Genomic DNA, 17,517 nt, shown 5'->3' on the forward strand with positions numbered 1-17,517 from the left:
GATATATTTATGTCATGAAAACACGGTGTACTTTCTCTCCTTCTCAGACTCACAGCTGGAACTGTCCAACACAGCAGGAGCTGAATCTGCTGTCTCAGGTTCTGAATCCCAGTCGAGAGCCCCCTGCTGTGGACGCAGCACGCCCACGCTTTTGGGGCTCCTGAAAGCCAGCCACAGCACTCCTCAGGGTTCCCCACTGCGACGCCGGCCATTCCAACATGGAGGACGGCTACCGAGACCGGACGGCCTTCATCCGCGGCGCCAAGGACATCGCCAAAGAGGTGAAGCGGCAGGCGGGGAAGAAGATGGGCCGCGGCGTGGACAAGATGGCGGACGAGTACTCCAAGCGCTCGTACACGCGCTTCGAGGAGGACGACGATGACGACTACCCGGTGCAGGGCCAGGACGGAGGGTACTACCGCAGCGACAGCCGGGCGCAGGACGACGAGGGGGCCCACAGCGACTCCACCGAGGGCCACGACGAGGACGACGAGATCTACGAGGGCGAGTACCAGGGCATCCCGCGCCCGGACCCGCGCAAGGCCGACGGCCAGGCCGACGGCGTGGTGCCCGAGGGCGCCCAGTTCCGCGACATGGCCGAGCCGGCAGGGGAGCGGCGGAAGGACCAGGAGGAGCTGGCCCAGCAGTATGAGACCATCCTGCAGGAGTGCGGGCACGGCCGCTTCCAGTGGACCCTCTACTTCGTGCTGGGCCTGGCCCTCATGGCCGATGGCGTGGAGATCTTCGTGGTGGGATTCGTGCTGCCCAGCGCCGAGAAGGACATGTGTCTGTCCGAGCCAAACAAGGGCATGTTGGGTAGGTCACAGCCTGCTTTTCTTTCTACTTCCAGGTTATGGAGGCCGTGAAGACCGAATGCAAATTCAGCCAGTAGGTTAATTGCAGGAATTAGGTTTCTTGTAGATTTGAGCTTTGAGTTATTTGGGGGTTGTTCGTTTTCTGGATTCACGTATTTGTACAGGAAACTGGATTTCATATATATCTATTTCAAACATGTTTGACTGCCCCACCCCCACTCTGCTGAGACTCTGAATCTCAGCTCACTATCCCTGCTGACTGAATAACAGCGCAATGCACAAGTGTGCGAGCCTTTCTGTGTGAAACCCACTGTGAGCTCCCTCTCTCCCCCACACCCTGCGCAGATAGGGAATGTCCTGAGGCAGACACCACTCACTTCATCTTACACTCACTCTGTACAGAGCGCTGCTTTGCTTATCCGCCCCCAGGTATTGCACAATAATGCCTCTGTGTGTCTTATGATTTACAGTGTGTGCTTTGGAATGATAGAATTAAAATCCATATGTTTAGGCCTGCTGCTTATATTGGGAGTGTACAATCCTGGGAGACCAGTGACTCTTCTGATTGGCCATACTTGCATGGGCAGGAAATATGCTGCATGATTTAATTCCAAAATCATCCACTTCAGTGACCACCTTCACATCATGTTTCGAATCATACTAGTATGTAGTGTGTGTATGTATTGTGTTTATTTGTAGTTATTGTGTCATTTGTGGAGTGACTCATGCTGATTATTAACTTGAAGGCATCTTGTTGGGGTAAATGAGAATGACAGCTATGGCTCTCACTCCACCTCTCAGGGACGGATGGTACAGTAGTTTTGTGTATTTCGTTGTATGATGTTTTTGTGTGTTTTAGTAGCTTAATGTGTACAGTCGGATGAAGGGATGACTCATCCTCAGATGATATTCTGTCTGTCATACAGATGAGTTGCTGCATCTGTGCTGCTTACTTGTTCACACCTTATCCTGTCTGTGGGGGAAAGAAACAAATTCATTTTGAAACATATAGTTCATTTAGGTTTCATTTGTTTAATTTTGAAATGTCTAATTTATCTATTAACAATTATTGGCCAGGCTCGCCCATCTGCACTCTCTTTCTCAACCTGTCTGTGTGAGGTCTGTTTTCCTCACACACTTGCCTGCCTGGTTACCCTCACCTTCTCCATGGGCACATACCACATGTGCTGAACATCCCCACTGTTCTACATTTCTTAGAACAGAGGTTTAAAAAAGAAAACATATTGTAGAAAAAGAGGTCAAATATATTCACTGTCCTATAACTCACTCAGACTTTAAACATGCTGTACTCTTTTAGTGTTGTTGTAGACCAATATTCCCTAATGGTTGTGATTCAGACAGTGACAGTGCACATTGAGGGCTGTTTGTCTCCCGTTCTTTTGTGTAGGTGTATGTTCTTCACATCTCTGGATGGTTTTGACAGAGCTGTGTAATAGACACACTTCTTCTCAACAGGGTGGTAAAATGAGGTGCTTTTACTTTGGAAAGACTTATGGTAGCACAGCAATTAGACCTTTGAGCTGAGCTTTTATTTTGAGAAGAAACGCGTTTGAGCGCGAAGCTGTTGATTAAGCAGCGTTAATAAATAGCTATAAGGGAGAGGGAGAAAATTAACTGTGGAGCTGTTAGTAAATCCATTAGTTCTGCTTGTATGCTGAAGTAACTGACAACGGATTTTTGTGTATATGCATGTGTATTTATGTGTGCATTTGTGTTTGTGTGCACATGCATGTGCATGTGTGCAAGCATGTGTGTCTCTGTTCCTATGTGTGCAAGCCTGCCCATGTTTCACTAAAATGTATGGGTGAATTAGAAAGAGATTATGTGGGGAAATGTGTGGAGAAATTTGCATGCATTTGCAGGTTAATGTGTATTACTGGACATTAGTGCATAGTATTTATCTGTTTCTCAGTCCAGATTCATGGCAACAATTGAGCAAATGAGGATTCAATTTCCCTTTAACTCTGGCTTGGCGTGTCTCCACTAGAACACCATGCTCCCTGTTGACCTGTTAATCAGCCTGGCCAATTATGTACCTCCACAAACCAGTGTTCGTTAGCACACTAAACCCTCTGATGGGGAAATCCCACTTCATCTGTGTGCTCCCTGGCAGACTGAAAGGCTGGGGGTGGAGCAGTGTGGGGCAGGCATGTGTTAATATGGATGGAGCAGTGTGGGGCAGGCATGTGTTAATATGGATGGGGCAGTGAGGGGCAGGGAGATGTGTTAATGGGGATGGAGCAGTGTGGGGCAGGGATGTGTTAATATGGATGGAGCAGTGTGGGGCAGGGAGATGTGGTAATGGGGATGGAGCAGTGTGGGGCAGGCATGTGTTAATATGGATGGGGCAGTGTGGGGCAGGGAGATGTGTTAATGGGGATGGAGCAGTGTGAGGCAGGGAGATGTGTTAATGGGGATAGAGCAGTGTGAGGCAGGGAGATGTGTTAATGGGGATAGAGCAGTGTGGGGCAGGGAGATGTGTTAATATGGATGGGGCAGTGAGGGGCAGGGATGTGTTAATATGGATGGGGCAATGAGGGGCAGGGATGTGTTAATGGGGATGGGGCAGTGTGGGGCAGGGAGATGTGTTAATATGGATGGAGCAGTGTGGGGCAGGGAGATGTGTTAATATGGATGGAGCATTGTGGGGCAGGGAGATGTGTTAATGGGGATAGAGCAGTGTGGGGCAGGGAGATGTGTTAATGGGGATGGAGCAGTGTGGGGCAGGGATGTGTTAATGGGGATAGAGCAGTGTGGGGCAGGGAGATGTGTTAATGGGGATGGAGCAGTGTGGGGCAGGGAGTGCAGGGCTGAAGTTTATCTTTCAGAGACGCACGGGAGAGGAACCCTGCTCCTCCTCAGCACAGCCCCTCATACACATCTGACACACACGCTGATGCTGCAGGGACAGGATATATATAAATAGCTCGCCACACACCACCCCCCCTCCCGCCTTCCTCCACCCGAAGCGGCAGCAGCGTGTCATTCACAGGGGCAGCACAGATCCTCAGGCTGCCTTCCCTGTGGACTCCATCCTCAGGTGCTCACCCAGCAGACCAAACCCAGGCAGAGCCTGCTGAAAACCAATGGGTTTTTTTCCCCCAACTTTGACGGCCATTGAAATTCACAGACTTTTGTTTTTATGTTTAAGAAATGCATAGTTTGCCTTGTATTTGTCAGTGTACCGTAGGTGTATGTTATTCTCTGCCAAATTTCAAAATGGCTGCTTATTTCAAGCATGCTGTATTTGAGCTTTTGTTAATCAAAAGCAGAATGAGGTCCATATTTCTGCCATACACTTTTCCGGTTTGTGTGTATCCTTTATAATAGTTAATCCAATGTCTTATTATTGTCGGTTTGTCTATCTCAGAAATTGCAGATCTCCCAAGATTTTCACGCACAACAGTCTCTAGAGTTTGCAGAGAATGGTGCGAAAAAATAAAAACATCCAGTGAGCAGCAGTTCTGCAGGCAGAAACATGTTGTTAATGAGAGCGGTCAGAAGAGAAGGGCCAGACTGGTCAAAAGTGACAGCAACGCAAATAGCCACACATTACAACAGTGGTATGCACAATGTGTCCAAACCTCTAAGTGGATGGCAGCAGAAATAAAGACCTAATAACGTGCTCATTGAGTGTACAGTGGTGTGCTTCTTTTTGCTGTGAAATCGGCAATGTGTTTGGGTGCCCTTGACTGTGACCCTGAATACAACACTCTCTTAGCATCGCTCACCAGATGTCTCACTTTCCAGGCTCTAATATCAGTTCAGTTAAATATCCAGAGTTAACCTTCCTGTCCTTGGTTGACAGAAATAAGGAGTGTTTCATTGTAAGGGCCGATCAGTGTGCAGTGCCCCAGACAGCTCCCTCTCTCAGAGCAGGATTTCCTCACTTTGGCTGGAGGGTGGAAGAAGATAGCCGTGCCTGCATTGCGGTGATGGCTGTCGTGCCGAGTCATTGTTCCCTCTCCTCCTCCTCCTCCTCTCTGCGGTGGAGGCTCTCTGTTAGGCGAGGAGAAGAGGAGGGCCGCTATTGACACCTGCCTCTCTCCGCCTTCAAGGTCACCTTCAGCATGAGGCCGAGGTGCTGAGCGCTGTAGTCTTCCCACACTCAGCCCCATGCCTGCAGTGGCTCTCTTTTTAAAAACACCAGAACAAGAATAGAAGCTAAAAGGCTGCAAAACACAACCAACAACAAAAAACTATGGAAACAGGTGGGGTGGGGAACTCAAAAATACAAAAACAAAAAAATAATAGCTGTTAAAGTGTTCACTAGCAAACAACTCAAAGGGGCAGAGGTTGCCCTGTTCATCCTTGTCATCATTCTCTAAAAAAAAACAAGTTTAATGTTATCTGAGAAGGTAGGTTTTTCAGCGTACCACAGATTTCTGAGAAGCTCTGTAGGCATGAACTTGGTGTGTGCTTGGAACATTCTATCCGTGTTTACTGATTATTTGGAGAGAGCGTTTCAATTAAATTATATGTACAGTTCCATCCAAATGCTTTGATGCCCTGGATAAACTGCAACAAAAAAATAGGCTGCCCTCTAGAGCAAATAAAAACAAATCCACAGGAAAAGGAGCCTTTTAACATACAACCAACATATCTACACCACACCCTTGGAAAGGTCGGTCCTGGCTCCTGTCCCAGCTGGGTCATTAATGACCTTGTTAGCCTCTAGTGGATGAACAGGGCAGCGTTAAAGCATCCTTCTACACACACCAGCCGGAATGCCTGCATCAGCACTGCAGCCAACTGCGTGCCGCTGAGCCGCTAATCTGACATGAAAGACGAGAGTCATGAAGGGAACGAGATTCCCACATTCCCCCTCGGCCCTCCAGGGAGCCCTCCAGAGCTGTGCCAGCCCAAGCGAATGCTTCAGAGGGAAAGATCCGGAGGCTAGCTGGATGGCCAAGCCGCGGGCCAGCCTCCGAGGCTGGGAGATTAACGCCGCTGTCCGTGTCTTCAGTGACATGCAGTATCGTGTGCTGTTCAGTCTGCCCACGCCACTGGGCAGTCAGTCATTGAAAACAACAAATGGAAACGGTCTGCTTCTGTAATTCAGTCCTTGAAGCCAGTCAGTCCCTCTCTATTGCAGTATTTGTTTGGTTATGTTATTTCGGTTTTCTTTTCTACTGTGGCCTCTCTGTAGTATTATTCTGTTTTTGTTATTTCATTTGTGCAGACTTCTTGTCTGTTGTTACACTGTGGTCCAGCTGCTACACTACGGTTAAAGGATACCTGCTAGTCTAAGACGTGTATTGGGTACATTATACTACACATTCTACATACTACAGAACACTTAAATGGAGGATAGAAGAAAAACAGTGGGAGTGTGGCTTAAATTGCTCATTTCTACACAATGTACTAAATATCTGTTGACTAATTGATCGGTAATGGGTGCAGGTGTTGAAGAACACTGTTCTGTGTATAACAGGTCACTGGAAAAGAGTCTCAGTGATGAGACGGGTGCGTGGGGGTTGGACCCAAAATGCACGACTCAGAAACAATAGTAATATAAAGACCCCTCAGGGCTTTATTCGGGACGAATCCCAGGAGAGTAGTCAACACAAGCAAAGTCCATACACGTAGATCCAGCCAAACAAAAAGTAAACAAACAAAAAGCACGGTGCCGAGGGAAGAGGCAAACTCGTAGTCGGTAGACGTGCAGGGAGGTCCGGTAGCAGGAGAGCTGTCAGCGGGGCAGATGAACAGACGGACGGCAGGCCGAGGCGTAGTCGTGGACGAAGCGGGAGTCGAAACCATGAAACAATCAGCGAAGCAAAAGTACAAAAACGGTAGGCAAGGACGAAGTCAAAAAACAAACGAAGGTCACAAAACAGAAATCAATAAACAATGGTCGGTAAACAGGCGTGGATCGTAACGTGTAATCAAACAGTAAATAATGCTCAAGAGTTGCGTGGTAAACAGAGGCAGACAATTTCGCAGTGAACAGTTGCGCGACTGGGCTATAAATGCAGGTGTAGACAGGTGTAGACAATTAGTAGAGCGTAGCAAGGAAATGGAAAACAGGTGCGATGGATGACAAGTTTAACAAGGAGATTAGTAATCGTTAGTAATAAACCTATCCTGCCCTAGCATTAGTAAATTAGTAAATGGCATGCACGAGAAACGTAAGGAAACATAAACACATGATTAGTTTGTTAGTCTCTACCCAATCCTGATCTAGCGTTAGTAGTTTTAGTAAATAGACAAATAGAAACAATTAGGAAGTGAATGACAGAAGGAGAGAGAGAGAAAAGGCGGAACGCAAGGTTTGCGGAAAAACATGTAAAAGTGTATGCATAAACCGTGACCAGTTAACGTAACAAAAAACATAAATCAAAACATGACACAACGCGAAACTAAGACGATAACCACTAAACATAACCAGGAATATAATCGTACGAAAACATAACTAGACATGACAAGAAAATAAATCGTAACGAAACATGACTAAACAACATGACGAACATAGACAACATAATACATGATAAGACAATACAAGACTAATACAAAATGAATAAACATAAAACAAGGCGAGACAGACCTGAAACGTGACAAGTGATGCAGTATGACACCAGTATGTAGCTTAGAGGCATGCTTTGATTGTGGCTTCGTCGAGGACGCTTATCATTCTCTGAACAGGAGGTAGAAATGTATATTCATGGGCTGACTTGTTATTTCCAAACCCTTAGCACCCTAACGCCTCCTCAGCCATGAAAAAGAATGCATAAATGTAGTTGTGTGTGTAAGCCTGTGCAGGTCCAGTCACTATAATGTGTTCAAGACTGTAGCTAATACGCTGTGAATTATTGCTTCTTACAGCAGCACAGAAGCCTACGTTTTCAGAAACACTATGTCTGCTCTGTTAGGGATCTTAGAGTATCACAGCTCTGTTGGATGAAGGTCCACTGAAGCGAATGGTTGTTACCTTTAGGGCTGTAGGTTATCATTTAGAGAGCTTATTCTGTTCTGAAACTAGTACCACCACGCCACGCTGTGATTTTGCAATTGCATATCCGGCTTCAATATTTAACCACTTCTGTGTGTCCTGGACCGTGATAAATACGGATATAAATCAAGAGTGGCAGAAACTCACTGCCATGGAGCACTCAGAGTGTGACTGCCAGTCACAGAAACTCACTGCCATGGAGGACTCAGAGTGTGACTGCCAGCCACAGAAACACACTGCCATGGAGGACTCAGAGTGTGACTGTCAGCCACAGAAACACACTGCCATGGAGGAGTCAGAGAGTGTGACTGCCAGCCACAGAAACTCACTGCTTTGGAGGACTCAGAGTGTGACTGTCAGCCACAGAAACTCACTGCCATGGAGGAGTCAGAGAGTGTGACTGCCAGCCACAGAAACTCACTGCTTTGGAGGACTCAGAGAGTGACTGTCAGCCACAGAAACTCACTGCCATGGAGGAGTCAGAGAGTGTGACTGTCATCGACAGGAAGTCAGCGATACTGTGAACCTGGCATCGGCCTGGTGCCGCCACGCTCCGCGCGTGAGTCATCCCTGGGTTCACACCTCCCATCACAGGGCGTGGGGAGCCAGGCAGAATGTGCCGTTTACACCGTCTGATCCTCAGCAGACAGTCTCCGTCTGTGGCCCTGCGTGTTCACACAGACACACTGCTTTCACACGAGTCCTCCCAAACAGCAGCTCTGCTCCCCGCTTCCCACACCTGCTGCTGCTTCTGAAAACACTGCTGAGGCTGCACCAAGAGCACTTTTAACTATTCATCTGCCATTGTTTCCTGAAAACAGGGTTAAACAAAGTCTTTGGTAATGTTACATCCTCCCATTATTTCAGGAACTTCTACCACACACTTAAACACCCCCACTAGGATCCTGTATTCTGTTATTCAATTAATTATTAGGGAATTGTTACTAGGGATATTCCCCCCATAAGCACGTCATGCTTTGTATTTAACTCCCACATGCTTTGGTTAATCTAGCCCGAGGTGTATGAGAATGCTTTGGCAGTGTGTAGGAGGGATAAGACATTGTCATTGACCCTGTCCTGCCTGTTTTCCAGGTCTCATCGTGTATTTGGGAATGATGGTGGGGGCCTTCCTGTGGGGGGGCTTAGCGGACCGGATCGGTCGAAGGCAGTGTCTCCTCATCTCCCTCTCCATCAACAGCGTCTTTGCCTTCTTCTCCTCTTTCATGCAAGGATACAGCACCTTCCTGTTCTGCCGCCTGCTGTCGGGTGTGGGGTAAGACCTGGCATGGCTGACCGCTATCAGGAGTGGCAGTAGTCTGCTTAAATGACTTAGTCAGCCACTTAGTCCACAGCAACTTAGTCAGTATTCTTACACTGAGAAACTTGCAGCACGAAGTTATAACTTAAATTGCCGATGCGGGCACGGAAAGCGGTTTGATTTGCATTCTCCATGACAACCATGTGGCTGGTAAAAGCCCAGATGTTAATGTCTACTGAGCACACAGACCCGGTCTTAGTGATTGTGGAGCTTACAGTACAGCAGAGGGACATGATAGGCCAGTGAACCCTATTATGCACACCTAGTCATTTATGCATGGAAATAACACTACTATTTTAAGCACTGACATAGACTGTGTGCGGCATGTAGGCAGGCATGACTCAACAGTGCGTTAATGCAGTGCTGCATACGCACGGCCAACTGGGAGAAAGCAGCACGCCTCACTGCGGCTGGTCTGGTTCCAGTAGAAACGTCCTTGTTTCTCTCCCCGTGTCTCCCCAGGATTGGGGGCTCCATCCCTATCGTCTTCTCCTACTACTCAGAGTTCCTGGCCCAGGAGAAGCGTGGGGAACACCTGAGCTGGCTCTGCATGTTCTGGATGATTGGGGGAATCTATGCCTCAGCCATGGCCTGGGCCATAATCCCCCACTACGGTACTGTAGCACACCACCGCTGTCCTCAGTCCCCCAGGTCACTGCTCACACCCCATCTGTTGTGTGGAGGCCTTGTGTGAGCTTGGCCTTCTTTTCACAGAATACTTTTATATTGGAGGTGGGCTGTTAAAAAGGTGCTGGTGGGGTCAGTTTGGAGCTTGTCTTCTGCTACTTCTCAAGTCTCTGCGCCGTTTCTGAGGCAGCCTACATGGCTGAGCAAAGGAGCAGGGCGGACAAGCCTAAGTGGCAATTCTGCTTTATACAGACACTCTGCATTAAATATTAATTGCTTTTGATAACCCATTCATTAAGCTATTATTCCTACCTGTCTCCCTCTTTATATCTCCATAGCCCCACTGGGTGATAAGATCTCAATCTCTAGTCCCAATAATCATAGTAACTTTCTTCCTCTGTCTCATCTCCCAGGCTGGAGTTTCCAAATGGGCTCAGCCTACCAGTTTCACAGCTGGCGGGTGTTTGTGCTGGTCTGTGCTTTCCCCTCCGTGGCCGCCATTGCGGCTCTGAACACCATGCCTGAGAGCCCTCGCTTCTATCTGGAGGTGAGCAGCTCTGCCCGTGGCTGTTCAATGCTTTTCACGAGGAAATTGTCTTGTGAATAGGGTCCTTATAGCAGATGGTGAAAACTTTTTCAGACTCATTTTCAGTGCAGGGCTCCTTGTCCTTGCCTTTGGACTGACTGCAGCTGCAGCTATTTGCTGTTTATATGGAAGGCAGTTAGAAGGCTGTCATTACCCATTGACATCTGTGATTGGGTTTTGAAATATTCAAATCTCTGTGTGGGTTTTTGAACATAAGTTTATTAAATATGGTTCCTTTTTCTATTAGCCAAGAATAATTGATTTCCTTCTGGATCCTTAACAACATACAGAAATTATACGATGATGTAGACAAGTTAATCAGAATCATAAAATCTGATTAATAAAAAACAAGTGAAGGACAAGCCAACCAGGGTATAGATAATTACCAAGACACAGGCGGTGCTGTAAAAAATGCAGTACCTGCATAAATCTCTATGTACCTGATAGGAAGGCAAGACTTTGGGCATAGCTCCGGATAACTGTAGTGTAGTTGATCTGATACCCACCACACAACTGATCAGGACACCCCCTTGTACATGCGCTGCCTACTACAGTGTATATAATACGCCAACTGACTATTGTTTGTGATGCATGTAATGATCGGCAATACAAATAATCACTTCAATGTTTTCTGCATGGTGTACATGTCATGTTATTCATATGCAAAATAATTATGGATTATTTCTGATGAATAGTTAGTCGATATAATGTGCGATGTGTGGTTTAGTTCCCATGTACTGGCTACACACAGGCTCTGTAACTTCCGTGTATAACCACTTAGCGCAGTCTGTGATGTGTGGGTCTGACTCCAGAGTGCTGAGGGTTTTTGTGTTCTGTGACAGAATGGGAAACACGATGAGGCCTGGATGATCCTGAAGCAGGTTCACGACACTAACATGAGGGCCAAGGGATACCCTGAGAGAGTGTTCTCTGTGAGTGCCACTGAGGCCAACTGCCCTGTCCACACCTTTCAGCTCCTGAATGTGATGAGAAATGATTCAGTGATTCACTGATTGGCCTGGATGAGTCTAAGGCCTGTCTCTGCCAAAGTAATGAGTCATTACGTGCATCCATCATCTGAGAAAGAAACAGCCAGCCAGTCTAATACACTTGAAATTTATCATCATATTTCATGAGAAAATCATCAAAATGATCATAATTTTCCCCATGATGTTTGAAATATGTCAGTAGATTATATAAAAACAATGATGAACTATTGTAATTACCTACTCATATTTTTCATTTATGAGTCTTTGGTAGCATAGTGGGATGGATGTGCGTTTTCAACTCTTCGACTTTAACTCCATATGTGAAGTGACACTCTTGGTCTGACGCTGTGCCCAGGTGACCACCATTAAGACAGTGAAGCAGATGGATGAGCTGGTGGAGATGGGCAGGGACGCGCCCTGGCACAAACGCTGGAAAGCAAAGCTGACCAGTCTTTTCCATCAGGTACTCTGAAGACATTACAGTACCATCACAGTGCCCACGTTACCCGTTTACATTCCTGCTCACTCTCTTCTGTTGGATAACCAGGCCTTCTTTGGGATACTTACTGGATATCACAACTGTTACTGTGTGATCATCAATCACTTTTATGCTCAATTTCATGAGAGTAGGGGTGCGCTATCTCTCCACTCAGTTTTATAGCATTTTACTCATAACACTGTGTGATCCCACTGGGAGCACTTCTGCATAAATCCCAGGGCCATCATGAACTACCTTGTAAAACAGCAGCCAGTGACAGGACAGTCTGACTGTGGCAGGAATATTGCTGATGGGAGAGAGCTTAAGGCAAGGAATTGATGTGTCTGGCTCAGGTAGACATGAAAGAATGGCTGTTATTTCATGTATTGCTGTTAATATTATTTTATTTAAAGACTTAGTAAACCTTTGCTTTGCACACTCCTTACCAAAAGCAACAAGGGCTATTGTAATGCAAATGTTACAAGTGTTGTTTTTACTGTGTGCCTATATATTTAAGGGGTATACAAGTGCTCTTCTTCTACTCTCCATAGTGTGTGGAATAACTTCCTTTGTTTGGTCCCTGAAGGTGTGGGGAAATTTTCAGGCCTGTTTCTCCCCTGAGTATCGCCGCACCACATTCATGATGATGGCAGTATGGTTCAGCATGTCCTTCAGGTGAGAGAATTGGCTCTGTGCTCATCTCGGCAACATACTCATGCTAGGCTCCACTGCATGATATGTACAAGCACATGATATTACATTTGATTCAGAACATAACACTGTTTGAGATAGTGGACGCCTTCATGAAAGGCTGTGCCTTTCACTTTAATTTAATTTTGCCAAGATCATATACGATGATACGACTTGGAATGGAAATCATTTTCTTACTTTGGGATTCTAGGAGGAAAATGAGAAAGAAAAGAAAGAAAAATGTGTGACAAAACTTTTGGTTCTGCATAAAACAAATATTCATCAGATACTGTCTGTATTAGTCAAAGGCCAGTAGCACAAAATGGCAAGAGACTGAGACAGAGCAAGCAGTTTAAAATGATTCCATTATGTGGAACATAATATGTCTCCTGATGCTCTTTTTTCTTCCTACATAATGGTGGAGTTTTAAATGTTTTTTGAAATTGATTTCAGTTACTGAACTGAATCCAGAACCGATTAAGGAAGACATCAGCACTTTTTATTGGTTTGTTAGACTGAAAATACACCTCTTATGCAGTTTAAGAAGGCCATAAGGTTCTATTGCCCATGATGATGTTATGGGCTTGTAACCTCTGCAACCCTTTGCTCTAATCTACTGCAGTTACTATGGTCTGACTGTCTGGTTCCCCGACATGATCAAATATCTTCAGAGGCAGGAGTATGCCTCACGCACCAAGGTCTTCATCAAGGAGAGGGTGGAACATGTCACCTTTAACTTCACCTTGGAGAACCAGGTCCATCGCAATGGTCAATACTTCAATGACAAGTGAGTCTTGCCTGCTTATACTGTATGTCCATGTTAAGCAAGTGTCCTAAGAGACCCTGGACAGCAGGAAACTGAGGAATGGCCACCAGTTAATGGCTCTTGACTGTTTTTTTCCCATCATGAGATGGGTTGAAGCAGGTGAACATGTGAGAGACTGTGTTTGGATGTGCATGGTAATCAACTTTTCTTTCCTTGAAGGTTCATGAACCTGAAGATGAAGTCTATGCTGTTTGAGGACTCTGTGTTTGAGGAGTGCTACTTTGAGGACATCACAACCAGCAACACTTTCTTCAAAAACTGCACCTTCATCTCCACCCTTTTCTATAACACAGGTGAGACTCAGATCTTTATTGCTAATACTGTAAAAGGATGGAGAGGCTCCACAAAGCCTTTTCCAATCAAACATTTGATTTACATATCTAATCACACTGATTGAGTATAATCAGAGACTCCTTCAGGATACAATAATAGCTTCACCCACTTTGGGGATCACAGAGCCTTCAACATCACCTCACTACCTATGATCTGTGCTTCAGTTATTCTGTTATGTTGGTAGTAGGGTCAGTAACTATTGAAATCAGTTAATTTAGTCATTTATCCTCTAGCCAATGTCATACGCGTCACTATAAGTGGTAGGATTAAAATTCAATGAAGACTTTTATCAAGGCAAAGACACTGACATTTAAAAGTGACTATGACATTTAAAATTCTTTATTATTACTCTCATTGTCTCTGTTTCATGCATAGGCGGTTTCTTATTCATTCAAATCAGTTTTTCAGTTGTAGCTTAGCAACCCAGGCCAGTTGCCATCCAATTTACAAATGAAAGCTGAACTGCAACACCAATTCCAATCACGGACCGATTGATCTTTCCTAATGCCAGGATGAACCCCACAGTCTGGTATGAATCTGGACTGTGCCAGCCTGCAGGCTATGCAGATATGGCACCCAGGAATGGGATGGGTTCAGTCGGCAGGGATAACAGTCTCACCACTGACTGTCGCGACCTATGGTGGTCAAGCGGGGGGCCACATGTCTGCCTGTTCAGCTACATAAGAGTCTTCCTCCAACTCATGTCAGTGTGAGCCTGACTTTTGAACTGTGATAAAAAGTGTGATGAGAAGTGGTGGTGACGTCATGTGCTTTGGGGGAGACCACATGCTTGTCTGCATTCACCAAAATCAAAAGCAGAGGCTGCAGTGACTTGAGAAATATAAATATGTGATTTGGCATTCCAAAATGGTGAGAAAAAGTATGCAATATGGTTTGAATATTGTGTCTATCTTACTGTCATTCCATGTAAGTTTTGATATCTGGTCAGGATTTGGTACATGATAAACAGATAATACAGACTGTACAGGGCAGTCATATGAAAACATTGAGTCATAATATTTGGCCGTGCAATGTGAAGAAGGAGCCATTCATTACAAATGTGACATTAAATTGTCACCTATTATGAGAGTATAAGCACCTTCTCTGGAGATAAAAGCAGAAGATAAAGGTATCTGTCATAACTCCCCTCCAGTTATAGTAATATAGAAATGAAGACATACTACAGTTAGTGTTCCTAGAAATCTGTCTCATGTAGCCAAATCTTTCTCTCTCTCTCTCTCTCTCTCTCTCTCTCTCTCTCTCTCTCTCTCTCTCTCTCTCTCTCTCTCAGATCTGTTTAAGTACAGGCTTGTCAACAGCAAGCTCATCAACAGTACTTTTCTACATAATAAAGAGGGCTGTATATTGGACTTCAGCGATGACAACAACGCCTACATGATCTACTTTGTCAGCTTCCTGGGCACGCTAGCAGTGCTGCCGGGGAACATTGTGTCCGCCCTGCTAATGGACAAGATTGGACGGCTAAGGATGCTGGGTATGAGAATGGTCACCCTAGTATCGGCTGCTGACATAATACATTCAAATGTGTGGGCCCATTATGCTGACCAGAGAAGATGTCAGATGTCAGGTCACAAATTAGCTTCTGAATATTGTTCCCTAACATTCTTTATTTCACTCTGGAAATAGAAGCGCATCCATTTTCTTTTCCTTAAATGTTTATGACACATGGGCTGCTCTGGTCTGGAGGAAATGTTTGACTTGTCTTCTCGCTTATTTACTCTTTATTAGAATTGCTTTTAACCGTAAGCTAATTACCCGGATATGATAATGAACAGTGATAATGAGCAGCGATTAAGATAATGAACACTAGTTATTTTGTACGTTTTTAAAGTCAAGCAATTAGCGCTCGGTCTTTAGTCTATACTAATGATTTCCCCCACCTAATTCTGGCCTATTTCTAGTCTTCATGTGCTGTTCTGTAATCATCCTGTTCTCTCCGCTTCCTGCCTTCCCCCTGCCCTCCACAGCGGGCTCCAGCATGATGGCGTGCATCAGCTGCTTCTTCCTGTCGTTCGGCAGCAGTGAGTCAGCCATGATCGCCCTGCTCTGTCTCTTCGGGGGCATCATCATCGCCTCCTGGAATTCCCTGGATGTGCTGACCGTGGAGCTCTACCCTTCTGATAAAAGGTAAGCCTGGAGCTGGACCTCTTATCCGGGCAGTCAAAATAGGACAAGCTGCTTTCCGTCCAGTGTGAGCCATTAGCTCTTCTGTCTCAAGGAGATTCTACACCAAGTCACACCAAGGAATGCTATTTGAAATCTGTTATTTCACCATGTTAATGATTAGCCCTGCTGTAGAAACTTTGCCAATAAATATTTTGCCTTTGGGTTCCAACTCTGCCGAACAACCATATTCTTGTCATATTGATGCGAAACAGAAATAGGCCTATTTGTCTGAGTAAATGTCAGGCTTGTATGCCTAAGGCAAACTCACACAGCGACTGCATGCTCAGAGTGGAGAAATAGCTCATCAAGCCATATCACAGCACCACCCTGTGGTTGGGCTGCACTTCTGCAAGTATTTCAGCAGCATTGGTTTTAACAGTTGTTCCCAGTTGGTTTCCTGCAGCTGGTGGTTTTTTGGTGGCCAAAGTAAGCTAAAATCTAGGAAAAACTAAATTCAATGTTAAATAATAATGCCTATTTTCACAATATAGGTCATATTATATAAAATTATATCTGCAATAATACTGTATATTTTCATGACAGTTAGCATACAGGTAGCGTCTTGTGAAATCATTATAGTAGCATTGGCATTGTAACCTCATCCTTGCCTACGTCCTGGTGCATTGAAGGTACAGGGACATTCTGCCCACCCTTATTACTTCTAATTTTTATCATTGAAGTGTCCTCAACATCTTTCTGTTTATCAATATAGAACATGGCAATACAATTGAATATGCAGTCGCACTGTAAACCTAACCCTCTCTTGTGTTTATAGGACCACAGCATTTGGTTTCCTGAATGCTCTGTGTAAGCTGGCAGCTGTCCTGGGCATCAGCATTTTCACGTCTTTTGTGGGCATCACCAAGGCTGTGCCCATCATGTTTGCCTCAGGGGCACTGGCTGCGGGCAGCTACCTGGCTCTAAAACTGCCAGAGACACGGGGCCAGGTTCTACAGTAGTGTGCCACAACTTACTGTAATTACTTTTTCCCTCAAATCCCTGGTGACTGTGAGTATAGAAATATCTGTCAAAACTACAAGTTCTGGTTGCCATCACAATAGTGATATAAATTATGATGTATACAAACCATTTCGCAGTGTAATAGCAACAACTGAAATCAAGTGTTCTTTATACTACCCTTCAGCCTGCCCTTCCCAAGAAATGCTTGGACATTGACATTGTGGTGTAATGTTGTGTTTCATGGTCGTCTCCATTTTTACAAAATCTTACAACAGAACCGCTTAGTGATGTCATCTGACCACAAATATATAGAATGTAATAAATGGTGGCTTCCATGAAGTTAAGAAATGCCAGCACTCAGAGGATTTATTTTTATGTAAGGGAGGCCAAAAATTTGAAACGACTCTGAAACAGTTTCTTTTTATTACACACTCATTGCAATTATTTTTTGTTTAAATCATTTACATAGTGTAAATCATACAGGAAATGTGGGTCTCAATGACCTATAACAAGAAGGCCTAACAGCACTTTGGTCTGTGGTTCTGTCTAGTCCTGATGGGAACCCACATTTCCACACCCATTATTAATGTAAAGTCCGCTCATCTCCTCTTCCTTCAGGAAGTTTGTCAAGTTGCCAATTTCAAATCAGAGTGGTATGCAAGAACTGAGCGGAATCAGTACAACTACAGTATGTGGTCAGTTTATGTCTGCTGATTTCTGGCCTACATGTTTTGA

The 17,517-nt window shown here is 45.2% G+C and overlaps 1 protein-coding gene across 2 annotated transcripts; it reads left to right on the forward strand.

The window, feature by feature from the left end:
• Positions 1-218: 218 nt before the first annotated feature.
• sv2a (synaptic vesicle glycoprotein 2A) lies at positions 219-16,806 on the forward strand. 2 transcript variants are annotated; one of them, XM_061253321.1, is made up of 12 exons: positions 219-816; positions 8,881-9,061; positions 9,569-9,720; positions 10,147-10,280; positions 11,162-11,251; positions 11,664-11,771; positions 12,373-12,461; positions 13,099-13,263; positions 13,462-13,595; positions 14,927-15,130; positions 15,624-15,783; positions 16,598-16,806. In XM_061253321.1, the coding sequence occupies exons 1-12, from the start codon at positions 219-221 to the stop codon at positions 16,779-16,781; spliced, it is 2,199 nt and encodes a 732-aa protein (XP_061109305.1). In that variant the 3' UTR covers positions 16,782-16,806. The 2 variants fall into 2 exon arrangements, with proteins under 2 accessions (XP_061109305.1, XP_061109314.1); XM_061253330.1 differs by lacking the exon at positions 14,927-15,130.
• Positions 16,807-17,517: the final 711 nt, after the last annotated feature.

Source organism: Conger conger, chromosome 1, assembly GCF_963514075.1.
Source record: "Conger conger chromosome 1, fConCon1.1, whole genome shotgun sequence".
Classification (NCBI taxonomy): domain Eukaryota; kingdom Metazoa; phylum Chordata; class Actinopteri; order Anguilliformes; family Congridae; genus Conger; species Conger conger.